The sequence below is a fragment of the Camelus bactrianus genome, chromosome 1 (assembly GCF_048773025.1).
Source record: "Camelus bactrianus isolate YW-2024 breed Bactrian camel chromosome 1, ASM4877302v1, whole genome shotgun sequence".
In the NCBI taxonomy this organism is placed as follows: domain Eukaryota; kingdom Metazoa; phylum Chordata; class Mammalia; order Artiodactyla; family Camelidae; genus Camelus; species Camelus bactrianus.
In genome coordinates, this window is record NC_133539.1 from 1,365,535 (window position 1) to 1,392,948 (window position 27,414).

The window sequence follows — 27,414 nt, forward strand, 5'->3', positions numbered from 1 at the left end:
ATGTCTAAAAACATGTACAGTAATTTCTTGATATCACATGGTCCGTGTGTTGTGACTGGCGGACAGTCTCTTCAGCCTCTCATCTATGGGCTCCCGCACCCCATCCCCTCTCTGACACTCCAATGTTTGTCTTCGTTGAGGGGGGGTGGCTCCAGCCTGGACTTTGCTCATCGCGTCCCTGCGATGTCTATAAACCCCTCCCCCCGCCCCGTTGTTCCTAGACACTGGCCGTTCGATCTAAATCATTGATCTGACTTGGCTTCAAGAAAAAAAATCGTTTTTATTTTATTTCCTTCATGACAATCTCATTTCTGCTGCTGTCTCACCCGAGGCCTAGGCCAGCCGGCAGCACGCGCCTGTGGGCGGCGTGCCTCTGCGGCGCCTCAGCCGGTGACCGTCATGGCTCCATCCAATGTCACACGTGGGCATGACACGGGGCCGTTCTGAGCACGCCCTTCCTTCTCAGGGTGTTTACTGAAATCATCCGTGAGAGGAACGCCCTGGAGGGGAATGCTGAATTGGAACTTGTTCTATTTTTCAGGCTCAGCAAGGCGTTTACTTGTGGACAGCGAGTGCGTGCCCCTGGGGCTCTGGCGTCCGCGCAGCGTGCGAAATCGTTCCTGACGTCTTGTTGTGCGTGTTTAAGTCACAGTTCTTTCTCGCTTGCTCTATTTCCCTTGCCTTTTTAAAACAAAGTTGTCATGTTCTTTTTTCAGACGTACACTTCCCACTTCTGTTTTTCAGGGGACTTTTAATTATTGTCACATATAAAATTGAATATTTCCTATTAAAACATCCATCGATGAGCATCAGAAACAGCGGCCCGCTCCCCTGGTCGCCTCTTCTGTGCCTCTCGGATTTTTTTTTTCAGATTGTTAATATTTTTACCACGATTTAAAGATCAATGGGTACTCGGGTTTAACAATTTTTACTTACTCGGTTGGTCACCTCTGCTTCACCTGCCCTTGGGTGCCTCTTGGATTTCCCATCTGTCTGTCGTTTACTTCTGGAGTGTGTCTTTCCAACACAGTTTGGGGTGGTTTGCATCTGAGTCCCGGTTCCTCTGAAGAGCCCTGATTTTTGCTTCTTTGTGGGTGTAGTCAGTCAGTGTCTCCCCTTCCCCTCGCTTCCCTCCGGCGCAGTCCTGCCCCTTCGCCTGCTCTCTGTCTCTGTCCCCCTGAATCTGTGGCATTTTCTTATCATTACTGTTCTGTGCTAGCATCAGAATTTACCCAGTTATGGAACCTTTTCAAATTTTTTTTTCTTTTTGGCAGGGAAGGTAATTAGGTTTATTTATTTAATGGAGGCACTGGGGATTGAACCCAGCACCTCACACATGCTAAGCACGTGCTCTACCACTGAGCTGTACCCTCCCTCCCTGGAACCTTCTCCTTCCTCCCGACTCATGCAGTGGCCTCTTCGCCTGGGTTCTCTCTGTCTCCGATCTGGAGCTTTTCTTCCGTTCCCCTCCCTCTGCTCGCTGTTCCCTGTCCTCGATCCCCTGCGGCAGCGGGATGCTGAGCACCCACTTGTCCTCCTGAGCTGATGCCCTCGCCTGCTCTCTGGTTCATTCTCCAGTGTCTGTCATTCTGCCCTTCATCCATGTGAGACTTTTTTATTTCCACCATCCAAGTTGGACTCCCCAGTGCCTGCTGGCCACTTCTTTGATGGGTGCCTGCTCCCCTCCTGTGTGCTCAGTCTGCAGGCCGGGTGGAGCGCTGCCCCCATCCCACTCTGCCCTTTGTGGCTCTTCGTCCCCTGCAGGGCACAGCCACCCCCTCAGTGGGCAGGGGAGTGCCAAGGTGCCCCTGGAGGCCCTGGTCCCAAACCGCCCCTCTCACAACTGCTCTGCTTCTCGCCGCGAGCGGGTATGGGGATGGCGTGTCCTCGTCACTCCCTGTGTCAGCGCAGACAAGGGGGCTGGGCTGGATGGGGCAAATGTGGTGTAATCGCCCCATGTAACTACTTCCTCCAGATTGCTGACTTGAACAGGAAGTGTCGTGCCTCCACTGCAGGGTCCCTGGCGGCCTGAGTCCTCCAGACGTGCCTGCACCAGGCTGGTTACAGGTGGAGCCGCAGCCCACGCGGACGCCCCGCCAGGTCTCCAGGACATCAGGCGGTGAGTGGGCCGGGCCCCTGGGGCCAGGCTGGCGTTTCTGGAGGGAGCGTTCAGCCCTGGGGCTCTTCCCCTAGGAAGCAGCTCCAAGGGGCCCAGCCGGCAGGGGCCCCGGTGGCCCTGGTCTGTGTCGCCCGCCCTGGGATCGCCGCTCCAGACCCCTCGAGCTCAGACGTGGTGACAGGAGGTCCTGGCCCCACGGGCAGAGCTATGGCTGGGTGATAGGAGCGAGCTCACCGAGGGGACAGCCCCTGCGTGGCGGGAGGCTGCGGCTCAGCCCACAGGCCTCAGCTCCCCGGTCTCTCAACAAGCCCCAGACACTGCCAAGGCCCCAAGATGGGGGCTGCGAGGCCTGGCAGAGCCAGGAGGAGGCTGGGGGGCAGGCACGCCCCCACCCCGGCTGTGCAGGAGGCTCCCGGGGCTGGCCTCTCCTGTCTGAGCAGTCCCCCTCCTCTGTCCACGTCTCCGCTGTTGCCATGGGGTGGGGGGGTTCCACCCTCCAGCAGGTCTCTGCACGGGACTGTCGGTGAGTGTGCGTGTGTGTGGTGTAGTCTCTTGGTGGCAGGTCTGCTGTTTCTCTCAGATTCCTGAAGGTTCACGCGCTCTGGCCTAACGATGTGCAAACGCTGGGTGACAGTGGAGTTTTAGGGGGACCAACGTCAGGTGTGTGACCTAATCCTCCCCACAGCCAGGCCCTTGGAGGCCTGCTCCCCTGGGAGTGGGAGACGTGAACCACGTCCAGGGACCTGCACGAGTGTCCGGAGTGGGGCTCACGGCTGTCCCTGGGCTTTGCCCTGACAGGGGGCAGTCAGTACGTTTTGCGACAGGCTGGGCGGGGCGCCCGGACGCCTCTCTGCTGGTGGGCTTTCTGAGCTGAGACTGGGGTGGGCTGTCTGCTTGCAGCTGTCGTCAGTTGACCCTGTGCAGACACACAGCTGGCCCGGGACAAGCTGCAGTTCTTACCTGGAGATTTCACGAGGGCACACTGCCAGTCCAGCAGAGAAGGCACCGCCGCCCAGGGGTGGGAGAGGCTGGCCTGCACCCTTTCCGGAAGGGTGTGAAGTGGGCAGTCTGCCTGGCCTCCCATCTGTGAAATGGGCCAGTGGTTTACACCCCAGCTGACTCAAGCTGAATTATAATTCAAGACTCACTTCCCTGGGGGGAGAGACACGGGGCCTGCGGACAAGCTGTGCCTGTGTCCAGAGGGTCCAGCAGGGTCAGCTCCGGCCCAGGCCGTGCTCCGCAGGTAACAGGGCCGTGAAGAGGTGTTTGCCCCGTAGACAGGGCAGCAGAGATGGGGCCCTGGGGGGCTCAGGCCCCACCAGCTCTGGAAAGAGTCTGAGGGTGCCCCACCGCTCTGCACACCTGTCACTGAGGGTGTCCCCTGGTCCCACCTGAGGCAGTGTCCCGGGGTGGCTGCAGGTGGTCAGTGACACTGCTCACCCTGTGGGGACGGCCAGGCCTCTCTGAGAAGCCTGGTTCTGCTGCTCTCCACCGGTGCTAGGAAGTCCACTCCTGATGTCCCTGTGACAACACTAGGCAGACAGGGCTGGGTGATCACCGTCCGTTTTCCCTTTGCACAAAGTGGACCTAAGATAGGGCACTGGTTCTGGCCCATGGAGGCACCTCCATGACCTGCCTGTCCCAGCCGTGCTGCCTTCCCGTCCTCTGCCTGGCTGCTGAGGCCTCGTCCCTGCACACAGGGTCACGGTCAGGCGGGTGGAGTCTGCCTGCATCTCAGAGGCAGGCGGCTCAGAGCGCAGTGGGCCGGCCCAGGCGGCTCGGGGATGCTCGGAAAGAGCCCTCCAGCTCCAACCCCCAGCTTCTCCCCAGGGCGGGGCAGGCTGCTGGGGGAGGGGGGCCTTAACGGGCCTGGGGGCTTCTGGCTGCTCCTGCTGCTGGTGAGCGGGCGTCTTGGTGATGCGGCAGGTGCGGTCAAGTCCCTGAGCTGCCCAGCCTGTGACCTGGGGAGGCCTTCCTGCTTGGCCCAGGCTGCCCTGGTAAAGCTGAGGGTGTCCTGGTGACGCCAGGGAGCCAGCACCTCCGTCTCCTCCATGATCCCTCCCGGGCACTGGGCTCCCTGCTCCCCAGACCCTTTATGCGGCCCAGGTCTGAGGTGGTGTCACACGGGCTTGGGTGGTGGGATGCCACCACCACGTGGCTCTGATCGGGGCAAGATAAACAGGAGCTGGGTCCCCTCGCCACCTCCAGAACACATGAAGCAGGAAACCGTGAGTCTGCCCACCCACCTCAGCTACGAAGGGGTGTTAAAAACACCACTAGCAGCTTTCCCAAGCCTGGGTGCTCATCTTGGGGTGTGTAGTAGTCAGCATTCTCCAGAAAGACAGAACCAACAGGACGTGCGTGTGTGTGTGTGTGTATACACAGACTTATTTTGAGCAATTGACTTATGTGATCAGGGAGGCTGGCAAGTCCAAAACCTGCAGGGCAGGCTGGAGACCCAGGAAGAGTTGATGTTGCAGCCTGAGTCTGCAGGCCGTCTGGGGGCAGAATTCCTTCCTTCTCAGGAGACCTCAGTCTGTTTTCTCTTATGGTCTTCAACTGATTAGATGAGGCTCACCCACATTTTGGAGGCAATGTGCTCTTCTCAAAGTCTTTTTTTTTTTTTGAGGCTAGCTGTGCTCCTTTATTTAACTTATTTTTTAATTGAAGTATAATTGGTTCACAATGTTGTGCTGATTTCTGTTGTACAGCATGGTGATTTGGTTACACACACACTTATATATTTCCTTTTCATATTCTTTTTCATTATAGGATATTATAAAGCATTGTGCTATACAGCAGGATTCTGTTGGGGTTTTTTGTTTGTTTGTTTGTTTTAATATGAATGGTTTCAATATAGGACCCTGTTGTTTATCCATTTCATATATACCAGTTAGTATCTGCAAATCCCAAACTCCCAGTTCATCCTTCAAAGTCTATTTTGATTTAATGGCAATCTCGTCTAAGAAGTACCTTTGCAGCAACATCCAGACCAGAGTTTGAGCAGATATCTGGGTACTGTGGCCTAGCTGAGTTGCCACATGAGTTTCACCATCACGGCCCACTTGGCTCTCTGTGACAAGGGAGGGAGCTGAGGCCCAGAAGGTGAAGTGACCCGTCCACAGTCCCTGGGCAGCTGGGAGTGAACGTGAGGGCATCAGCCCTGGAGTCAGGCTGACGTGGCCCCAGCCCCGGCATCTCTCTCTGTGGCCTGGGCCCGAGGTGGACCCTCTCAGAGCCAGCCCTAGGACTGGGGAGCAGGTTTGTCCACCCCCATGGCGGCTGCGGATGGGCTGAGGCCGTGACGCAGAGTGCGGCCAGGCCTGTGGGGTGGCTGCTGTGGCAATGCCCAGCCCCGGACCTCTGGCACCTAGAGACTTGAGTGGCTGTCTGGCAGGAACCACTGTCCTCTGGCCGAAGCTCCCCATGAAGATCGGCCGTGTCTGCTGTCACCCCACCACTGTGTTCAGGCCCCCACAGCCACCGGCCTCTGGCCAGGAGATGTCACAGAGCAAATCTCACCCCCTTTCCCCTCGGCACAAGGTGTGGGCCCGGGGGTCCTGGATGCTTTGATCTGGCCAGTCTGAGATGCAGGGAGCTCTGCACACACGTGGCCTGTTGCCTCTGCTCTGGAAGCTTCCAGGGAGGGGGTCCTCAGGGGGTGTTGCCACTGGGCTGTGACTGAAGTCGTCCCGAGGAGTCCCTGGCTGGCTGAGGAGCTCAGGTCAGGGGCCGAGGCCAGCCTCCTTGTTACAAAGCTGGGGATCCTGCCTGACGGGCCTTGGGGAGAGCGGGCCACCCAGTGCCTCCCTGAGCGCAGGCACGTGCTCCCTCCTGGTGCTCCAGGGGCTGGAGGTGCTCAGAGGCAGCCCCACGGGAGCAGCGCTTCCCGCCAACTCCCTTTTAAATCGCCTGGATGTGGCCCTGCGGTGTCATCTGCAGAGGTGGGGCCTTCCCATGTCCGGGAAATTCGGGGGGAAGGACGGGTCGGGGTGCTACAAGGTCTGGCTTGGTAGAGGCCGGAGCCCTAGAATCCAGGAGAGCAGGGCCCGGGGAGGAGACAGACAGGCCCTCGTTCCCTGAGCTAACGAGTGACTGGATGGCTGACGAGCAGGCGTCTCAGCCAGGAGTGACTGTCCTCAGAGATGTCACCAGTAAGAGAGGAAAAACTGACCGCTTTGAGAATCTAGAGAAACTTGAGAGCAATTCATCAACCACCACGGAATTCCGGTTTTCTTAAATGTATGATTAAACCAAACATCATTGTAGATGTTTATTGTATAAGATTTGGAAAATGCGAACAGCACTAACGAAGAAAATTGAAAACCCCGTGTGATTCCTCCGCCCGGACGCAGCAGGGCCCCTCGGCTTATTCACGTTTGCTCCGTTCCCTCACACTGACTCCTTACCGTGAAGGTGGGGCCACCCTGGGCGGCCGTCCACGCGTTTCCGTGCGGGGCGGGACCTACCGCGTGCACGCCGGAGGCGCTGAAGGCGCGCTCCGGGCGACAGCCGGGCTGCAGTCCGGTCATCCGCCTGGGCGCCCGGTGACCCGCCGGGGCGGCCTCTCAAATGCGCCTGGCCCGTGGGGCGCGGGCTTTTGTGACTGACTCTGAGACCCTGGAGGCGAAGGTCGCTCGCCGCCTTCCGCACGAGACGGACAGCCAACCTCTCCATCCAGTCCGTTTTTCACGCAAAAAATTAGTTTTGAGTCTGTTTTCTCAGCATTTTCTCCTTTCGTTTTTATGCTCCGGGTTCCTTACTCTGAGATACCCATTCTTCTATCCCTTTTATCCTTTCATTTCCGAAAACTGAATTTCCATGGCCCCGGCGTGGAGAGGGCGCGGCCCTGGCCTTCCCTACGGCCGCCGAGCACCAGGGCCGGGGTCACCCGACGCTGCCCCGAGCCTCTCGACGCCTTTTGCAGGCCAGGAGGCAGCGCGCTGCGGCCGCCGCAAGGCTCCCCGGTGGCTCTGCCGCGCTCCGTCCCAGGCTACCTGCCTCGTTGCTGCTTTCCCTGAGAAACAGGGTGGGTTTTTTAAATTTAATACAATTCTTACTTTCATTGTTTTATTGAAGTTTAGTCAGTTACAGTGTGTCAGTTCCTGGCGTGAGACACAGGTTTTGATGCGTTTATCAGCAGTAGCTTTCTGTTTGTTTTCTGATTCGTCAACTTCTGCCATTGTCCGTCTGTTTCCTGTGTCCTTTACCTTATTTCCTTCGCCCCGTGGCTCTTTGTCTCGTCCTGAACCCTCCATCTGCGCCGGTAGCATCACTCTTCCCGTCCACCGCGGAAGACTTTAGGGCACTAGTCTTCTGTCTCCACCTGGAGCAGAGGTTTTCTTCACGCTGAGCAGAGAGTGCGGTGCTGTCTCCTTTCTAAAGTGTCTGTAAGTATTTTGATTTCCTCTTGGACTTAATGGGTGTTTTGCAAAGTGTTTTAAAATTTCTAGTTGGGGGGCGGGGCATGCGTCTCATTGATTCCACTTCCTCAGAAACCGTGGCCCTAAAAGTTCTGCCACCAGACCCCACGGACGGCGAGCAGTGGTGCTCACGGGAAGGGGGTTTTGCAGGGCCGCGAGCGTGCAGGCTCAGACAACGTGCAGGGTGCATCCTCCTCTGTCCTCTCTGCTCTCCTCGGCCCCCGGGTCTGTCTGGAAACTCTGGGACCCGGGAGTGGGGTGTTCCAGCCCCCCAAAACCAGCTTCTGTCCAATTCTTTCATGTCTTTACACAAAGCAGGAACGACCACATCTTGCTGCTCTGTCTTTTGGTTTTAAAAGGTTGATTTCTACTTTAGCTCCATTGTAAACTCTGGCTTTTTTCTACATGAAACAGCCTTGAGTCCTTCACTCCTGGGATGAGTACCTGACCCCGCCTTCCCTTCAGTCCCCTGTCGCTTGCTGGCCGTGCCTCCTGTGAGCCTGCACCAGAAGGGCTGAGGACCTGAGCCTGGGCAGCCACGGGCAGGCTCTGGTGCAAATCCCGATGGTCAGTGGGGCCTCGTCTGAGGGTCTGCACTGTGGCAAAGCCTCGTCTCCGACCAGCCTGACCCAATGCCAGCTGACCCTGGGTCAGACACCCAGCGTCCTCCACCTCTTGTTCAGACTTATCTTTTTAATATTTCCTCTTTTTCTTCTATCTTTTACCAAATATGGACCGTGGTTTTTCTGGCGTTTGGAAGGAACACATCCCATTTTCTACTGCTGCTCCTGAGTCTGGGACCTTGGCGTTCAGAGCTCCAATCAGCACAAAGGGTGATGCCCTCAGGACGTGGGGAGGGGCACCCGAGGTCTCAGAGAAGCCGCCAGGAGGGGGTGACAAGCCACTTCCTGCACTTCAGCTCCGTCGCACCAGCGCTCCCCTACCGAGAAGGGCCAAGTTCAAGGGCAGCTCTGATGAAAGTCCTCAGGGGCCGGTGGGGCCCTGGGTTTCTCAAGCCACCTTACACTTGGGGCTCTGCACCCTGAGTCCAGGTGAGGGGCCCATGCATAGATGCGGGGACACGGCACCTGGGGGCTCCGCAGGACCAGGCTCTCCTCCCTGCTCTCGGGCTGGCCTCCTTGCTGAGTCGAGGGCCGGCGCGGGCCGAGCTACATGGCCTGTCCTCCAAGCCCGTCCTTCCCCAGAGCTGGGGGAGGCCCGCGAGCCCCTCCAGGCACACAGAGGCAGCCTGTGGCCCGGGCACGGCCACTGCCCCGCGCTGTCTGGGAGCCAGGCCCCAGGACAGCCCCTGGGTGCCCAGGTCTGAGAGGCTCCGCCATGCTGGTTTCAGACCAGGCCCCAGGCCCCGAGGGCCAGTCCCGGCTGCCAGGCTCGTCCACTGCGCCCCTGCCCACTGGGGGCCCCACTCACCGTGGCCAAGGGCAGGGCTGGCCTCCAGGCTCCGTGTCTCGGGCTCCCGTCTGCCCACCTTCGGAGCTCCGAGAGCTGCCGTGCCCGGGCGTCCTGCCCCCGAGGGGCAGTGGGCACACGGGGCTGGGGTGGGGCCGTCCCAGTGCTGAAGTGAGGAGCGAGGAGCAACGCTGGGGTGGGCAGCCTATCCCCCGCCCCCACTGCCTGCGGGGCCTCCTGCCCTCCTGCCCCAACCGAGGTGCACCCTCCTCTGCGTGGGAGGTGCGCCATGTGTGACGGGCCCCAGTCCACGTCCTGCTGCCGCCTGGGGACACCCCCACGCCAGGACCCGGGAGTTCACATGCTGGTTGTCGTGACCGTCTGGGGTCGGTGGCTACAGGGGAGTGTGTAGAGCTGTGTATGTCGGGCCTCCCCCAGAACTGGGCCAAGTGCACAGGTGAGGCGCTTGGGGTGGAGGCTCCCCACCTTCTACTCAGAGCCACCTCTGCCTCAGAGGTGGGGGTGCTGCCCTGGGCATCTGGACCAGGCATGGGGGGCAGTGCCAGGGCAGCCGAGGGGTCGGTGGGCGCACAGGGCCCCACAGGCAGTCAAGCTGCAGAATCTGGGGGCCCCTCAGCCTGAGCCCCGTGCCCCCGCTGTGGGGAAACCCAGGGCTTTCACAAATGGGGAGGCTTGGAGTGAACTGAAACCGCCTCCCCTGCTCCCACTCTGCGACCCCGGAAGTCAGGGCAGGGTGTAACTTCTGCTTTTGGCCCCAACAGGAAGGGCCCAGGGTTCTATTTTGACACTTCTAGCTCCTGATTATAATCTTGGTGGGAACCCAGGAGCAAGGTCACCTCCAAAAAGTCAGAAACTGGGGCTGGACAGGGCCTCTAAGCACTGGGACCCTGCCATGGGAGCCCCGGAGGTCCTCCTCCAGCCAGAGCCCCAGGTACAGATGCAGGGGTTACAGGAGAGCAGAGGCGAGGGCAAGACCCGCCTCCAGGCTCACCCAGGGCCGGCAGGCCACAGCAGGGGCCATGTGGTCCTCCACACAGACAGGCCTGGGATGGAGCCACTGCTGGTCCCAGGGCTGCCCGCTCAGATTTGGAACCCTGAGGCCACCCTGTTGGCCCACCAGCATCAGGGAGGGCGATGGGGAGAGGAGCTGGCACTCGAATTACACTCAGGGTGAGCTGTGTTGATCTTGGTTTCTGATAAAACACACCCCTTCCTGCCTGCTACCTCCTGTCTGCTGGCTTCTCAGCACCCTCTCCACCCTCTTGGTGTCAGATAAAAAGGCTACAGCCCTACATGGTTCTCAAACCCGGTCGCCCAGGAGCCCTGCCACCCGTCCGGGGAGCTGATCTGCAGGAGGTTTGCTGCTTTGGGCCCAGCCTGGGTCCCTCGGGGCATCCTCTCCACGAGGGTGGAGCCGCCCTCACTGGCTCCTGCGCAGCGGGCAGCCGGTTTGAAGGTGCTGCCACTGCCTCCAAGGACCAGAACCAGAACCAGGATGCCAGGCTTCCAGTCCTGCCCTGTGATCTTGCCTCTGGGAATAACAGGGCCGGTCAGTGATGGCAAAATGCCCTGTCCCCTCCCCCAACCCGGCTCCAGGCACTGGATTGTTAAGGACGGCAGGTGTCAAATAAGAAAATGAAACAGTGGCTGCCTAGAGCTGGTGGCCTGGGACGAGGAGGGCGGTGGCTCTGCAAGCCCTTCTGCCGGCCAGCCCAAGCTCCTGTGCTCGCAGCTAACCAGAGCATCGGGGTTCGCAGCAGAGAAAGGTGTATTGCAGGCCCAGGGAAGGAGAACTGGCGGCTCACGATCAAAGACCCGGGCTCCCCTCCCCGGCGGGGTTCAGAGGAGGGCTTCTAAGGCAAAGGGGGAGGGGGGCCAGAGGCGTGCGACCAGCCCACGCACAGTTCTGGCTGGCTGACGGGGGTCCCAGGGCAGCATCCGAGGGGCTGAACTGTGCATCCTCGGGCTCCAGGAGGTCTGGGGGCTGCGTGCTCATGGTCGTCGTGCAGTTAGCTTCTTCCACGTGGCGGGGTTTTAGCGTCTGTGAGCCGCTCGGGAGTGTGTGTCAGACACTGTTACATAGGCACCTTAGGGAGGAGCTAAAGGTTCTGTGACTGCCACGTGGCTGATCTATTGTTTAAATTGTCACCAGTGCTTCCGGCCCAGCTGCGACTTTTGTCACTACATGTTCACATCCCTTTAATCATTAATTCTTTAGCCAGGTTTTTGTGACTCAGGGGAGGCCTGGGGCGTACAGTTTTCCTACTAACAAGAGGCAGGCAGAGGACATGGGGTGGTGGGGGGTGTCTCTCCTGAGAAGGCCCCATAAGGGCCTGCTTGGGTACACTTCCTCACCCGGCCTGCAGGACGCCCAGGGGCCAGCTGGCACAGTCCTGGTGCCGGAAAGTGCTCCGAGTTCGCATCTGCTCCTAGTTCTGGTTCTGCCTCCTGCCAGGAGGCCTGGGCCAACCGAGTCTCTCCTCTAAGCTCAGCTCAATTCACTGAGGACTCAGGGCCACGAAGGCCACGCAAGGCCCTGGCCCAGAGCATGCGGCGCCATGTGAGAGCCTGTGTGTGTGTGTGGTGTGTGTGGTGGGCGTGTGCACCTGTGTATCACTGGCAAGAGGCCAGCTCCCTGCTCATCCTAGGAGGCCGGGGGGCTCAGCGTTTAGGCCTCCTCCCCTGCAGGTGGAAAAGCCCCGTGGTAGGACAGTTGGGGAGGCAGATCCCACCCCATGCTAAGTGCCCCACAGCAGCAGGGACGGGCTCTGTGTCTCCCGGCCCAGAGCCTGGGGCCAGAGGCCCTGTCACCAAGCCCCTTCCTCCACAGGACATGCTGCCCCAGCGCACCCAGCTGCTCCTCCTGGTGGGCCTGCTCGCCTTCACGTCAGGTAAGTCTTGCAGGGGCACATTCCGGGTCCAGGTCGGGAAGAGTGGGACCCGCCCCAGCACACCCCAGGCCGAGGGATGACCCCCTCGGCGCCTCTGCGTAGGACCCATGTGGGGCCCAGCCTCCTGGAGACCCCTCCTGGGAGGCCCTGGTTCCCCCCTCTTCCTGGCCTTCCTGCTGAACCTCCTTCTCCACCCACCCCTGCGAGCAGGCTTGGTCATCCGTTCAGGCCCTGCACTGGTCATCGCAGCCCCCAGAGGGCCTGCTGGCTCGGGGGGGGGGGGTGGCGGTCAGCCAGGACACGCCGCAGCCCTGCTCACCAGCCTGCCCGCTCTCCCCCAGCCCTGTCCCAGGAGTGCACCAAGTACAAAGTTAGCACCTGCCGGGACTGCATCGAGTCGGGCCCCGGCTGCGCCTGGTGCCAGAAGCTGGTAAGAACCACACAGGACAGCACCAGCCACCTGAGGGTCCTCATGCCTGGCCTGCCCTTTCCCTCTACCCGCCCCTTGGGCTGGACCCCTTTCTCTGCCTCTGAGGCTGCCACCCTCCGGAGCCTGACCCCTCTGCTTTCTGGTGGAACAGAAACAGCCCAGGGACACAGCGTTGTCAGGGAGACAGATGGGCAGACACAGCCTCGTCCCCGGGCAGCCTGGTGGAGGCAGATCCAAGAGTGGAGCCACTGGGTCAGGCCTGTTTTTCTTTAAAGATAGATTGTAAAATGTATTTTAAATAATTCAGATAGTAAGAATCCTTAAGCATTCAGTATATGGGTTTGTGTCTAAAAAAACAGTAAGCAAAAGAAATACCAAAGTCACACGTTGATGCAGCCGGTGCAAAACGGTCCTGGGTTGAGACAGGGGTGGGTGGAACGGCCCAAGCGTGGTCCAGGCTCGCACGTCGTTTTTACCTTAGTCCCTTTTCTTCATCAGAAAATGTACCTTCGAACTCTCATTTCTTGAAATCCACTGTTGAATGATACCAGCTGAAAGCAAACCACCACCGTGGAGGCAGGAGCCCTGGCCAGGGACCCCCGGGGGGATGCATGCTGTGGGGGTGTGGGGGGGGCAGCCCCAGCTCCCTGCGCCACCAGGCAGACCGCGTAGCCCACAGCCGGCGGTCCGCCCTCAGGCTCTCAGGATGTGGACGCGTGGGCAAGTGCCTGTTGGAAATTTAACTTTCTGTTGTCCTTAGTAATGTCGTGTTTTACTCTTAAGGCCCTCTGGGAGAAGGGCAAGCAGGTAACGTGTGGGGAGATACTCTGGGGCCAGGAAATACTCTGCCTCCCACCGAGCTTACACCCACTAACTCCAGCGTCCACTGGGGACAAGCGCCTGAATCATTCACCCCCGGGATGGCTGCCACACGGCGACGCTCCTGTTCTCCAGTCCTGATGGCTTCGGATGGCCAGGAACAACTTCTCCTTCCCCCAGGCTCCCTCCCTTGGTCTCTCTTCTCCATATAGACCCATCGATGTTTAGTTTTTGCAGGAGTTTACAACCCATCACTTTCGTTTTGTCATTCTGATGCTCAAATCGCTCCCCATTTGGCCACCGGGAACCCCCAGGCTGGCTCTGTCCCACCGTTGTGTCTTGAGCCCACTCACCCTCTGAGGCCCCCAGACGCTCCCCGCCCGTCCTGACTCCCCTGGCTCATGCCAGAGAATCAGACGTTTCTCTGAGAGTTCCCGGTTCCCCTTTATGGGAAGCCTGGCCCCTGCCATCGCAGTACATTTCCCCATTTCCTGAACCCTGCAATTCCTGAAAGTGGTCTCCACGTTGCTGGCCACACCACTGCTGCGGGGGGGTCGCGTCTTCCTGGGGCGCGGTCACTGTCCCGGCTGGAGAAGTCCCTCCTCGGGCTGGGTTCCTTCTCCCCCTTTGGTGAGCTTGCCATATTCATCTGAAATACAGCTAGGTTCCATTGTTTCTGCTGGACTCCATTTTAAGGGATTTTTTCCCTCCCCATTCCTGCTGAGTGTTTTATTTCTCGAGTAGGGAGAGAGTCCGCAGGGTTCCGAAAGTGAAGACGGTACAGGGGCAGCTCAGAAAGCTCCACCCGCCACGGCCCAGTTCCCGCACCCCGCCGGCACGGCCCAGGGCACAGGGGGGTCACTCTTCCCAGGTCTCCTTTCGAGGAGGGAAGCAGAGAGCTGTCGGTGTGCTTCTGAGCAAGTCCCCTGTTTAGCTGCCATCCCTAGGAGGCAGCAGGCTCTGGCCTCGCGGCGGGACCCACTGAATGCAGCCCCGCTCTCTCCCTGCCATGTCAGAATCCAGGGGGCCCCACCCCTCCCCCCTCCGGCCCCTCTCCTCCTAAACTGCTTGGCCCAGAACCCTAGGCTGCATGCCAGGCTTCCCGGTGCCCAGGGGCCGCCCCAGCTGCTGAGAGGGGACATGTGGACTCCTGCAGGAGAGAGCCACGCCCTCTGACCACAGTGCTGCTGACGGCTTGAAAAGCCTGGGCCAGAAGCTCGATGGCCGTGGAGGGCTCCCTGGGTCAGCCTGGGGTCCGGGACGTTGGTTCTTGGGTGTTCCTGCTGCTGGAGGCAGGGGGAGAAACCCGCCCACCCCCGGCTCTCCTGTGATCTGGAGCCCCGTGGTGGGGCCGTCCGGGAGGCACGTGTTTCCTGGCTGTCCGGCCCCTACCTCGTCCCCCACAGGGTCTTCTGTCCTGAACCCAGAGCAAATGAGGGGGGTCAGCCTCGCACAGCACCCACAGTGTGGCCCCTGTGTTTTCTCTGCCCTACCCTGACCCCTGCGCCCACCCAGAACTTCTCTGGGCAAGGGGAGCCCGACTCCGTGCGCTGTGACACACGGGAGCAGCTGCTGGTAAAGGGATGTGCGGCAGACGACATCATGGACCCCAAGAGCCTCGCCGAGACCCAGGAGGACCGGGCGGGGGGCCAGAAGCAGCTGTCCCCACAGAAAGTGACCCTCTACCTGAGACCAGGTAGGCTTGGCCCTGGCCGGGGGTGAGCCGGCTGGATGGTGCATGCATCCTTGTGTCCAGGTCAGACCGCCCGGTGGGCCGAGAGGCCTCGGGACGGCTGGGGACCAGAGTCTGGGCTGCTCTCTCTGTCCCCGGGAGGATGCCCCCAGCTCCCGCTTCTGCAGCTGGGGCTCCCCGGTGGCCCTGAGTCCGTGCCCTAAAAGGGAGAACAAACCATCTGGACGACGCCCTCGACGGCCGGACGCTCTTGGCGGAGCAAAGGCTCTGGGAAGTCTGGTAGCCAAAGGACCCGAGTAACCGTTTATTTTTATTTTTATTTTTGTGGGGAGAGGCAATTAGGTTTTCTTATTTTTTTTTTTTAAGGAGGTACTGGGGATGGAACCCAGGACCCTGTGTGTGCTGAGCATGCACTCTGCACTGAGCGACACCCTCCCCCGCAGTAACCGTTCAGTCAGCGATGCCCAGACTGCCTTGACCACAGCCCCCCCTTTCAGGACACAGCTCCCTGCCAGCACCCCTCAGTAGGCGGTGTGGTGCGGCAGCAGGAGGAAGTGGTGGATGGGCTGGGGCAGGGCTGGGCGCCCACGCACCGGTGCCGTCCTGAGAGGGGCAGTCCAGCAGGGAGCTGATGGCGGAAGGTGGGCGGGCAGCGGGAGCCTGACAACGCAGAACAGAAACTCAGGGGCTGGGAAGGAGGAAGAGGGTGTCCCCAAGATGGCCGGGGGCCTCCCCGGGATGGGATGGATTTGCTTGGCAGCAGTGGAAGAGAAGGCCTGGCCGGGTAGAGCCCGGTGGCACCAGGTAGACCTGGATTTCAACGGTGCCTGACCCACAGTGAACATTTTTTATTATCAGTTTGTCGCAAACAGTCTTCTGTGCGGGAACGTGTTCTTTATCTGAAATTCAAATCTGGGTGGGCGCAGCCTCAGGGAATGGGGGAGTCCTGAAGGTCCTGGGGGGAGCAGGCCCCTGAGACGCCTGGGCCAGGCGGCAGGGCCCTCACTCCCTCCGGACCTGGCGGCAGGCCAGGCGGCTGCGTTCACGGTGACCTTCCGGCGGGCCAAGGGCTACCCCATCGACCTGTACTATCTGATGGACCTGTCCTACTCCATGCTCGATGACCTCATCAACGTCAAGAAGCTGGGGGGCGACCTGCTCCGGGCCCTCAACGAGATCACCGAGTCCGGCCGCATCGGTGAGGCCGCCCGCCTGTGCCGCCTGGGGCCCCGGCCAGCCTGCTGCCCACGCGTCCCGAGGGCAGGGCGCGGGGCTCCAGACCCCGTGTCACCGGAGCGCCCCGCCCCCACCACGCGGCCCTCGCCGTCTCCCGGGTCGAGGTGGGAAGCCCGGGCTCACGGCCCCGCCTCCACTCCAGGCTTCGGGTCCTTTGTGGACAAGACGGTGCTGCCCTTCGTCAACACGCACCCCGAGAAGATGCAGAACCCCTGCCCCAACAAGGAGAAGGAGTGCCAGCCCCCGTTCACCTTCAGGCACGTGCTGAAGCTCACCGACAACTCCAACCAGTTCCAGAGAGAGGTCGGGAAGCAGCTGATCTCGGGGAACCTGGACGCCCCTGAAGGCGGGCTTGACGCGATGATGCAAGTGGCCGCGTGCCCGGTAAGGCCCCATCCGTCCCCGGCGGGCCCCGACTTCCCCAGACCTGGGAGCCTCCGTCCCCACAGCCACAGACTCCGCCATGAGCTTGCCACCCCACGCACGTCTCCTGAAGCCTGAATATAAGCAAATGATCCTGTAAAGCAAGACCGCGGAGCCGCCCCACCCTGGCGGTTCCTGCAATGGAATCACCCTCGCTTCCAGGGCCTCTCCAGGAAGAGGGGGAGACCTCGCCAGGCTCCTCCACACTCATGTGGCTCAAGGGGCCGCAGGTCTGCCTCCTGCCCCCTGCTGACCCCACCCGCATGGTCCTGCCCCACTGGCCGCATCTGTGACGTAATGTTAGCCACACGGTCCCGCCACCTTCACGGACTGGACCCCCACACCCAGCCCGTCCGTGGTCCCGGGCGCCGTCCCGCACGGCAGACACACATTTTTATCTCTGCGTGATATTGCGGTTCGTGACCTGCGTGTTGCTGACGTGCCCCAGCTCCAACCCCCACCCCCCAGCACCAGTTTCTTCCTTCTGTGTCTGCGGGGCTTTTCTGCTGTGATGAACACGTCTAAGAGTTTGCCCTTCTTCTTGGGAGTGTCCCCTCAGAAGGCAGCCCCAGGCCAGAGCTGACTAGACCCCGAGGATGCAGTTTCCAAACGTAGACCTGCGTCTGGCCCCGCTCCGGGCCCCGCACGTCACTTAGGCACTTGGGAGGTGTCGCCCTGCAGGAGCTTCTCGGGCTCCCCTGGGCGCTGGAGTCCGGACTGGACACGGGACCCCAGTCAAGCCGCTAGGTCCCGTCTCTGGTCCTCCTGCTCCCGAGAAACACAGGAGTGGGGGCGCCAGCCCCCAGGCTGCCACGCCGAGCTCCGCCCCCGCTGCTCCTGTCTGCAGGGCCCCCCCCCCCGGGGACACTGAGGCAGGCCTTCTTCTCAGGAGGAGATCGGCTGGCGCAACGTCACGAGGCTGCTGGTGTTCGCTACGGACGATGGCTTCCACTTTGCGGGTGACGGGAAGCTGGGCGCCATCCTGACCCCCAACGACGGGCGCTGCCACCTGGAGGACAACCTGTACAAGAGCAGCAATGAGTTTGTGAGTGCCCCTCCCCGCCCCCAGGCTGCGAAGGGCTGGACAGGGACAGGCACCTGGGCCCCAGGGGCATGGGGAGGCAGGCTCACCCCACCGCCTGGTCCGGTCCAGGGAAGGCGCTTTGAGGGCATGGAGAGGGCAGACTTTCTCTGGTCTGGGGATGCCCCGTGGCTGTGAAGCGATGCCTGGCACCCTGGTGTTGGAAACCCCAGGTGCACACAGTACTTTAGAGACGGGACACTCAGGGGTCCTCCACCTGGAGCCTGCAGACTCAAGGCAGATGTTGGTGGACAGATTTCAGGGGCCCACCGACTGGGACAGGAAAGAATGTGACCTCTGAGGTTCCAGGGAACCTCTGTCTGAAATTGTGCCTCCTTTAGTTGTGATAATACGTGCCACCTGCTGGGGACAATGTCTGAGATCCTGCCCCCAGTGGAGTCAGAGGTGCTTCCCCAGCACCCAGCACGGCCCCTCGAAATGCTGTTCACTGTTGTCTCCACACTGAGTGTCTCGCGTGTCTGCGAGGGGACTTCCTTTTTAGTGCTGTGATCAAGAAGCACGTCACAACTTAATCTTTTCTGGAGCCTATTTCAGTGTCCGCCGTTTCCCTTCTAATCCCATTTTCTTGCGCATTTGTAAACATACTGGCAACGGCCCCATAACAGATGGAGGCAGGCCTGAGCCTCCGTGCCTGGGCAGTCACTTCCACCAGGCGGGAGCGGACGGGCGCCCTGGACAGCCTGGACCATCTGACTGGGGTCCCCTCTCTAGGACTACCCATCTGTAGGCCAGCTGGCGCACAAACTGGCCGAAAGCAACATCCAGCCCATCTTTGCTGTGACTAAGAAAATGGTGAAGACGTACGAGGTAAGTGGGGTTGAGCAACCTGGCAGGATGGGGCATTGCAGCCAGATGGTGACGAAATGCGGGCTTACCACAGCGGGCTCTGCTCCTGCGCCGGGTGTGCGGGCGGCCAGGCTCGGGGAGCGGGGCTGCTGTCAGGAGCTGAGGCCGCCTTGGGCCACGTGACCCTGACATGAGGATGAAAGAGGGAGTGAGTCCCCGCCGGCAAGTCCAGTCGTCCTGGTTTTGCGACAACAAAGCAAACCTTTTGGATCTGCAGACCCAATTCTCCAAGTCAGAGAAACTTCCTCATTTTGTGCCCACACCCATTCGCCATCAGCGCTTCTCAGGAAGTGCAAGGTGCACACAGGAGAGCCCTCGAACCTCCAGCGCACAGCTCAGTCTCCCACCCGGGAGCCAGCGGGCGCCAGGGCCGCACAGGCGCCTGTGGCAGCCCTTCCTGCTCGGCCTCTGGAGCCCTGGGTCTGTCCTGACTTTACCGAATTGCCAAATTCTTCCATGGTGGGAAACCCCAACCCTAATCCTAACCCTCCCCTCCCCTCCTGGGGAATCTTGTTTTGTCCTGGAGTGTTTTTCATTCCTCCTTCCTTCTCTCCCGGTCACTGTGGGGGTGTTTTACTTGCTGTGTTCCGTGTTTTCACGTGCTGGGTTCAGTGTGGGCGGCCTCTCGGACTCTGATGGGCTGGGAGAGTCTCCCGCCCCTCTCCTGCCATAAGTCCTGTTCCACTTTCTGCTGCTCTGTCTGGCCGACTGTCCCCCGCCTGTGGGGTGCAGGGCGCTTGCCGGGGCCCACGGTGGGACCAGCAGCTCCTGCCCTCAGCTTTCCCAGACCCCAGATCAGACAGGGTGCGGGGGACACTGAGTGGGGAGGGACAGGTGTTTGAGAGACCCGGGGGGGTGGTGGGAGATGGTCAAGCCACAGGGACAGTGCTGCCTTCAGAATAGGGCTGGCTGGCGGCTGGGTGAGGACCGGCCACCCTCACGAGCTGCCTGAGTGCCGGCAGGTCTGGTCTCAAAGCTGCCGTGTCCCCTACTGTCTTCTGGGACAACGGTCCCCTCTTCACAGGGTGGTAGCAGGTCCCAGTAACTTGCTGTTAAGAGCAGAGGTCGTGTCCCAGAAGACAGTGTGGCAACGGGGTAGAAGCTGGAGACTCGAACCCCAGACCCTGCTCCCTACGGCAGGGTCACAGCCTGGGCCGGTCACCAGCCTTTCTGAGCCTGTGCGTCCTGATTCCCTTTCATGGGGCTCCCGAGGGAGGGCTCAAGGAGACCCAGAGTCTGTACCTTACGCTGGACCCTCCTTGGTGTTTTCCTGCACCGGGCAGAGAGCAGGTGGCTGGGAGGAAGTGAAATAGCGCATATTCCTGAGCCCTGGTGGGGTCCTGAGCCTGGGGAGCAGGGGGTGGCGGCCAGGCTGTGACGGTCCTCATAAGCTCTATGGAGGGGACTGCACTCCATTCTGGGGGGGTCACAGCAGTGCTTTGGGGCAGGGACGGTACCCAGCCCCCAGTTCTGTAAGATACGGTGATGTTGCAATTTTCCATGCAAGATGGCACGAGCCCTGAGCTGAGCTCAGCGGGGGTGGAGGAAGCTGGGGGCACAGACATTCCCCGGAGGCTGGCCCCAGGCCTGTCTGCACAAAGGGTGCTCTGGGCTGCCCACCCCAGGGGTGTGCCTGGACCAGCTGGCACTGGCCTGCCAGAGCCAATTGTCACTTTGTTGTTTAACACAGTCATCATTAAAATCAAATTATATCAACTCATTAGCACGCTCAGAACTCACCGCTCCCTGGTCTTACGCCACGTGCTATGATCACCCATGTGCTGAGACTGTCTGCGCCTGCCCTGTCCGTGCGGTGGCGTCGCCGCCTAACGGTGAATGAGCGCCCTTCCCAGCACTGCCCTCCGCGACTTCGCCAGCTTGAAATCAACCAGGGTGGAGTATTTAGACCAAAGAAATCGGCAAACGCTGCAATTTCGGGCTCTTTCCTTCCTGGGAGCCGAGTGTTAAACGTTTGCCAGCAAGCCACTGACCACGTGTTGTCCTAACCAAACACAAGGAGAAATCGGTGGGGGTTCTCTGAGCCATTCCACAAACAAGAAGGAACCCCTCTGGGGTTTTACAAAAGCGGGTGGACACTGAGGTTTCCTCGGCACCCGGGTTCTGGCTGTGACCCCCTGTGTGCTTCCTTGGCAGAAGCTCACGGAGATCATCCCCAAGTCTGCGGTCGGGGAGCTCTCGGAGGATTCCAGCAACGTGGTCCAGCTCATCAAGAACGCCTACAACGTGAGTCCCCCAGGCACTTGGCTGGGGGCCCTCGGTGGTCAGCACAGACACCATCTCCCTGCAGGTCAACAGAAGGGTGGTCTGGAGAGGAGAGACCCCGCCTTGTAGGGGCCCCCTTGGGCTTCCCCCAGGGCGGCTGTGTCCTCTGGGTGCCACGCCAGACCCTCCTGGACCTCCCCTGGAGCACTGGCACCAGGCCCTCTTCCAGCCAAGGTCCTGCGGGGAGCACACGGTGTGGGCTGATGCCACTGCGTTAAGCTAGAACCCCATAGAGGAGGATCCGTTTGCTGCTTGCACCCTGTTAAAGCCCTAACCCCCCTAAGCAGACCCTCCCAAACTCCAGGGCTGCCTGGCGGGGGTTCTTTGTTGATGCCGCCATCAGTGGCTCATTCTCCCCTCTTGTCTATCTGTCTGTCTGTTTCTCTCTTTGTCTCTCTCTCTGTGTCTCTCTCTCATTCACTTAGACAGTTTTTTCAGCTCCCACCTTGGGCCAGGCACTGGGGCCTCAGTGGTGAGTGAGCCCCTGTTCTCATGGGGCCATGTCCTGTCTCCATGTCTGGCCCCTCCACGTGGCCTATCTTGGGGGCCATGGTGTGGGTAACCCTGCCATCAGACTGCATGGGGCACAGGACCCAGCACCCACCCAGCGCTCAGTGGACGCCCAGGTGGAGGGAGGGGCATGAGGGGCGTGCAGGTCTTCGGCCAGGAAGGGCTGGGACAGTGGGACCATCCTAACTGCCCTGCTTTTTGCCCACAGAAACTGTCCTCCAGAGTCTTTCTGGATCACAACGCCCTCCCTGACACCCTGAAGGTCACCTACGACTCCTTCTGCAGTAACGGAGTATCGCAGGTGAACCAGCCCAGAGGGGACTGCGACGGTGTCCAGATCAACGTCCCGGTGAGACTCCCTCTCAGCTCTGGAAGGGGCTCCCCCAGGGACATCAGGTGGAGATGCACCCTGGCAAACAGGCCTCACTGGCAGTGGGGGCCCAGTCTACTGTGGGTCCGGATCTCCTTTTAAAATCCTCTCCAAGGAGGCCAAACACTATTTGTGGCCAGTGTAGACGGACCACGGCAAGCTGGCAGCGCCCCCTGGGGGCAGACACTGAGCACAGAGCAACCCGCTTAAGAAGGGTGTTCCTTCCATGTGAGGCACCTGCTTTGGTTTGATTTTCCTGATGTTTGTAGTTTGGTTTGGTTTTTTGACAAAGATGCTAAAGCAGGGGCCATACAGATGATTAGAAATAGGCATTGGGTTGTTTCCCTACTATTTTAAATGTATCATAACCATAACAATTAAACTTCTCCTTTGACCAGCTGTAAAGTAATATTCAACAAAATTCTTGCTTTTCTTGCATCTTTAAATCACATTGGAATTCTTTCAAATATGTGACTTACTAAATTCCGGGTGGGAATTTTTACTGGAATACCCCTCCCGTACCGGGTGATCCGCACGGGAATTTATTCAGTCTGTGATTGGCTGACTGCTTCCTCCACGTTCCTGCTCTGTCTTAAATGTACTGGAAGGAAACTGATTTAACTTGATTTGCAGTGAGGCTTGCTTTGGACGAGCTGGTGCTCCCTGGAGCTCAGTGCTGGCTTCTGCTTCAGTTGTGCAGTGTGGGTGGCGGGGACTCTGCCCTGCCCGCTTGGGCATTCAGGGTCAGAGTACAACCCCACAGGCAGAAACTAGGACTTCCTGTGGGATTCTGGCGTTTTAGCCTTCTGGGCTCCAGGACAAACTATATGGAGAAAAGACATATCCTTTATAAAATCCCTTGAAAATCCTTCTTGAGAGATATGTGACTCCAAGTATTCTAAAGACACTCTCGCCCAAGCCCAGGCCACCAGAGGAAGTGGGGGGGGGGTGCTCTGTGGCCCCTGTGTTCCAGCATCTCTAAACCTCCTCCTTACCTCGTCTCTCCTCCCAAGTTGAGGAGCCATTCCGAGTGTCTGTGTTCCCCACGCCGCCTCGATCCACTCCCTCCCGGGCCCAGCAGAGGCTGCGCCCTCCATGCCTGAGAGCCCTGGCCGCTGGTCCTCACCTGCTAGGCTGTGCCTTTGTCCTTGCTGCCCAGGGAGGAGATAGGACCAGGGCTGCGACCCCAGTGTCGTGCTCACCTGGGCCCTGCTTTCCCACGGCAGATCACCTTCCAGGTGAAGGTCACAGCCACAGAGTGCATCCAAGAGCAGTCATTTGTCATCCGGGCACTGGGCTTCACGGACACGGTGACCGTGCGGGTCCTCCCCCAGTGCGAGTGCCGGTGCCGGGACACCAGCCAGAACCCAAGCCTCTGCGGCGGCAAGGGCTCCATGGAGTGCGGCGTCTGCAGGTGAGACGGCTGAGGCCCGGTTGGCACAGGGGCTCCCGCTGCAGGGCGGTACTACCCTGACCTCACACTTCCCGTCAGGTGCAATGCGGGCTACACTGGGAAGAACTGCGAGTGCCAGACGCACGGCCGCAGCAGCCAGGAGCTGGAGGGAAGCTGCCGGAAGGACAACAGCTCCATCATCTGCTCGGGGCTGGGGGACTGCATCTGCGGGCAGTGCGTGTGCCACACCAGCGACGTGCCCAACAAGAAGATCTACGGCCAGTTCTGCGAGTGTGACAACGTGAACTGCGAACGCTACGACGGCCAAGTCTGCGGGGGCGAGAGTGAGCGCTGGGGACAGAGCGTCAGCCGCGGGCGCGGCCCGGGCGGGTGGGGGGCCCGTGCGGGGCTCGGGCGGGGCTAAGTCGGCGCTGGCTCCTGTCTTCCAGAACGGGGGCTCTGCTTCTGCGGCACCTGCAGGTGCAAGGACGGCTTCGAGGGCTCGGCGTGCCAATGCCCCTCCTCCACGCAGGGCTGCCTCAACCTGCAGGGCGTCGAGTGCAGCGGCCGCGGCCGGTGCCGCTGCAACGTGTGCCAGTGCGAAAATAACTACCAGCCACCGCTGTGCGTCGAATGCCCGGGCTGCCAGGTGCCCTGTGGCCGCTACGCGTGAGTGTCTCGCCGCCCCGCTGGCCTCGCGCCGCCGCCGCGCCCCCGGGAGAGCCGCTGCCAGGCCAGGCCCCGCGCCCAAGGCTCTGGCGGGTGGCCCTCCCCCCACCGCCCCTGCGGTCCCCGCAGCTCCGGGTGGCCAGGCCCCGCCTCCAGAGCCCCGCCCCCGGAAGCCCCGCCCCGCGCGCTCACGCCCCGCTCCTCCGCAGCAACTGCGCCGAGTGCCTGAAGTTCGGCACCGGCCCCTTCGCCAAGAACTGCAGCGAGGCTTGCGGGAACACGAAGCTGCTGTCCAGCCCCGCGTCCGGCCGCAAGTGCACGGAGCGCGACTCCGAGGGCTGCTGGATGACCTACACGCTGCGGCAGCGCGACGGGTGGGACAACTACGACCTGCACGTGAACGACACGCGCGGTGAGCCGGGAGCCGCCTGCGCGCAGCGCTCCCTCCGCTGCCGGGGCCTGGGCCGGGCGGGGTCGGGACCTGTCCTCGCCGCACCGCTCGCCCCCGACGCTCGCTGGCCCGGCGTGCCCCGGGGCGGCCGGCTCTCCCGCGGAGGCACTGCCCCGAGCCCTGGAGCGCAGGCCCCCAGGGCTGAGCTGCGGGACCACCCTGGCCGGTGGACCCGCGTCCCGCCCCAGCTCTGGGGGGGCCCTCGGAGGTGGCACCAAGTGTCCCCGGATGCTGCCGCCCACCGGCCGCTCGGTTCCGCCCCAGGACCCAGAGACCCAACCAGTCTTCACAAGTTCCCATGACATGGGGTGGGGACACCCCTGGCCGCCCCTCGAGACACGTGAGCCAGGTTCTGTGGGGCAAAGACCCTGGCAGCAGCCGTCCCGAGGTCAGAAGGTCTCTTTGAGGAAGACCGTGCAGCTGAGACCAGGGTTTACCCGACGAGAAGAGAGGGTCGAGGGTGCTGGGCTGTACCCTTCCTGGGGCCCTGAGACTCCTGGGAGGCCTTAGGTCAGGAAGCTGCCCCTGGGCGTCCAGAAGAGCCAGCGGTGCTTTCACAAGCTGGACATAGACCTGTGAAGTGCCACTGGCGATTCAGGGCTCGGTTGGGGTCCTGGGGATGGCACAGACAGAGCCAACTATTGGATGGAACTTTGGGTGGGATCAGGAGGGGAGGTGACAAGTGGAGGATCCCCAGCCGCCCCCCCCCAGGGTGGGAGGAGGTCAGTTTCAAGGAGGTACATTGGGTGGGTGACAGTGACAAAGTGTGCATGAGACACTGGGACTTGGAGTAACAGACCCGTGAGGGGAGTGGTTTAAGCAGCACCTGGAGACATGTGGACACACCAGCTCTCAGTAGCCGACCCCCCTACATCCCTCAGAGAGGCTGAGAGGGACAGGACACACAGGCTGGGAGGCCAGCTTCTCTGGTGACCACACCAGACGTGGGACAGCGGTCCCCCTGGGCTACTTGCAGGTCTGAGACTTGCTCCCAGCCCCCCCACCCACCATAGGGACCCCAAGGAGGCAGGTGGCCCTCAGGCTCTTCCTGTGGCCCCAGGGCTGCGGAGCCCTGCTGGGGCGGACAGCACTCCTCGGGTTACTTGATGGGCAGATTTGGGTTCAGGTCCTGGCTAAGTTGTTCAACCTCCGTGCAGACAGCGAGGCTCCCTGGGAAGGCCAGCACGGAGGGGGCGCGCCCACAAACCCCAGAGCCCAAAAGCCAGGCAGATGGGGGCTTGCATCGAATGTGGTGCCTCCGTCCAGGACCAAGCAGGGTGCGCTGCCATCCAGGGGCCCCACACTCAGGAGGAGCCTGGAGGCAGCCCCCACACCGGCACTGGGGCCACACCCCATTCATCCCCCCATGCTGCCATTGGCTCCCCCAGGAATGCCTTCATGGGTAGAGTCCCCGACCCTAAGCCCTGGTACGAGATGTGTCGGGGGCCCTCAGACAGGTTCCTGCAAGTGCTGACTCAGCCTCAGTGGCTCCCGGTGAGTGGGCCATTGGCTGTCCTGGCAGGGAACGCTGTCTGTTCCCTGAGTCGCCCTGGTTACTGGCAACCTGGCCCCCCTTTCTTTCTCTGAAAACAAGGGGCCTCCAAATTTCTTTTGGAACCACAGGGCCTGCGTGGTGCCCAGTTCTGCGCCTTCCCTGACTGGGGGCCAGGGCGGGGGTTGGTTTGTGCACCTGCGTGTCACTGAGAGCCAGTCTGCGGCCCTGATGCTGTCAGGGACTGGGACGGGCGCCTGGGGCCTGTGAGTCGGGGAGGGCCTGTGAGTCGGGGAGGGCCTATGAGTCGGGGAGGGCCTGACGCCCTGTGTGTCCTCCCTGCCTCAGAGTGTGTGATGGGCCCCAACATTGCTGCCATCGTGGGGGGCACCCTGGGTGGGGTCGTGCTCATCGGCATCCTCCTGCTGGGCATCTGGAAGGTCCTGACCCACCTGAGTGACCTCCGGGAGTACAAACGCTTCGAGAAGGAGAAGCTCAAGTCCCAGTGGAACAACGTGAGCACCGCCCCCTCCCCGCCCTCACGCAGCCTCGTCTCCCTCCCCGCACAGCCCCACCCCGGCCCCAGCCCCCAGATGTCCCCGCGGCTGACCCCTAACCAGAGCCTGCAGGAAGCCGCCCGCCCCGCCCAGTCCCGCCCCCCTGCACTAAGTCACATTTGCTTTCCTTACCAGGACAACCCCCTTTTCAAGAGCGCCACCACCACAGTCATGAACCCCAAGTTTGCTGAGAGTTAGGGGTGCTTGGTGAAGAGTGAAGACAAGGCCTTCTCAAACTGCCCGGATGGGACTATCCCCAAGCCACATCTCCTGCAGCAGGCTGATCGCAACCCCGCCCAGTGGACACAGCTGACAACGCTTGACAACTTCACCATTAACAAAAAATCCACTGTTCCTTCTGCCCTCAAAATGACAGATATGGCCAGATGATTGTGTGGACCCATCAGAAGGGACAGCCTCCTCCCTCTGATACGCGTGACTTTTTATAGCACCTTGAAAAAGGAATTGCTTGCGTCTTACGAGGTTAGACACGTGTTTTCCTTTGTAAAAATTAGCACAGCAGTCTGATGGAAGGTAGTGCAGATTTATTTATATGTGAGCTCATCAGAGTATGAAATGACATCCCATTGATCATGCTGTCTCCAGTCTCGTGTACAGAAACAAGTTAATAAAACTTTCACACATGCGTCCGTGGGAGCTGGGCCCTGCGCCCCACCCCTGCTTGTCACACACTCAGAGGGTCTGCGTGGACTTTGGGCTATGGCATAGTGTTCTCCTTCCTCCTTCCTCCCCTGTTTCCCGTGCAAGGCCCTCTCTGTCCCTGTCCTTGCCCCACATCCCAGCAGCTTGCAGAATGGGGGTGGGGGGCAACAGGAGTGGCGGGGCAGTCCCACCACAGGGGTCCTGCTGCCGAGCCTGAACAGGGAAGATGGAAAGTGGGTGTCTGTCACCCTCTCAGCTGTCTACACCTGCTCTTGGGTACTGGGCGGAAGAGTTTAAAGTGAGTTTCTCACGTGCTGTTTCCTGGGGTGACCTGGAGGTCATGGTGACCAGGTGCCGCCCAGTCTTGTGTGATGCATGGTGGGGTCCCAGCGAGGTCACTAAGACACATGAGTGTCCGCCGACCTCAGCAGGCTCAGTTTGGGCCCGGGTCCAGGTGCGGCCAGCGAGGGCCTGTCAGGGTGGGGAGGGCCGGGGCCCCCAAGGAAAGGGCCGTATCCTGGTGTTGAACGCCCCCTGCAGCCCTACCAGCGCCGCCGTTCCTGCATGTTACCGACCTGAGGGGCGGGTAGGTATGAGTGCAGGGCGCCAGTTT

The 27,414-nt window shown here is 60.8% G+C and overlaps 1 protein-coding gene across 4 annotated transcripts; it reads left to right on the forward strand.

The window, feature by feature from the left end:
* The first annotated feature begins 554 nt into the window (after positions 1 to 554).
* On the forward strand, positions 555 to 26,784 carry ITGB2 (integrin subunit beta 2). Of its 4 annotated transcripts, XM_074378526.1 has the most exons (17): positions 555 to 633; positions 2,016 to 2,119; positions 11,804 to 11,864; positions 12,206 to 12,294; positions 14,629 to 14,809; positions 15,834 to 16,004; positions 16,185 to 16,426; positions 17,355 to 17,510; positions 18,279 to 18,374; positions 20,568 to 20,657; positions 21,415 to 21,555; positions 22,803 to 22,990; positions 23,069 to 23,313; positions 23,419 to 23,638; positions 23,848 to 24,050; positions 25,930 to 26,096; positions 26,274 to 26,784. In XM_074378526.1, exons 3-17 carry the CDS (start codon positions 11,807 to 11,809, stop codon positions 26,334 to 26,336), a joined length of 2,310 nt encoding a protein of 769 aa, XP_074234627.1. In that variant the 5' UTR covers positions 555 to 633; positions 2,016 to 2,119; positions 11,804 to 11,806; the 3' UTR covers positions 26,337 to 26,784. The 4 variants fall into 4 exon arrangements, with proteins under 4 accessions (XP_074234627.1, XP_074234571.1, XP_074234699.1 ...); XM_074378470.1 differs by lacking the exon at positions 555 to 633 and having other exon boundaries at positions 1,976 to 2,119; XM_074378598.1 differs by lacking the exons at positions 555 to 633; positions 2,016 to 2,119 and adding an exon at positions 6,160 to 8,594.
* The last annotated feature ends 630 nt before the right edge of the window (positions 26,785 to 27,414 follow it).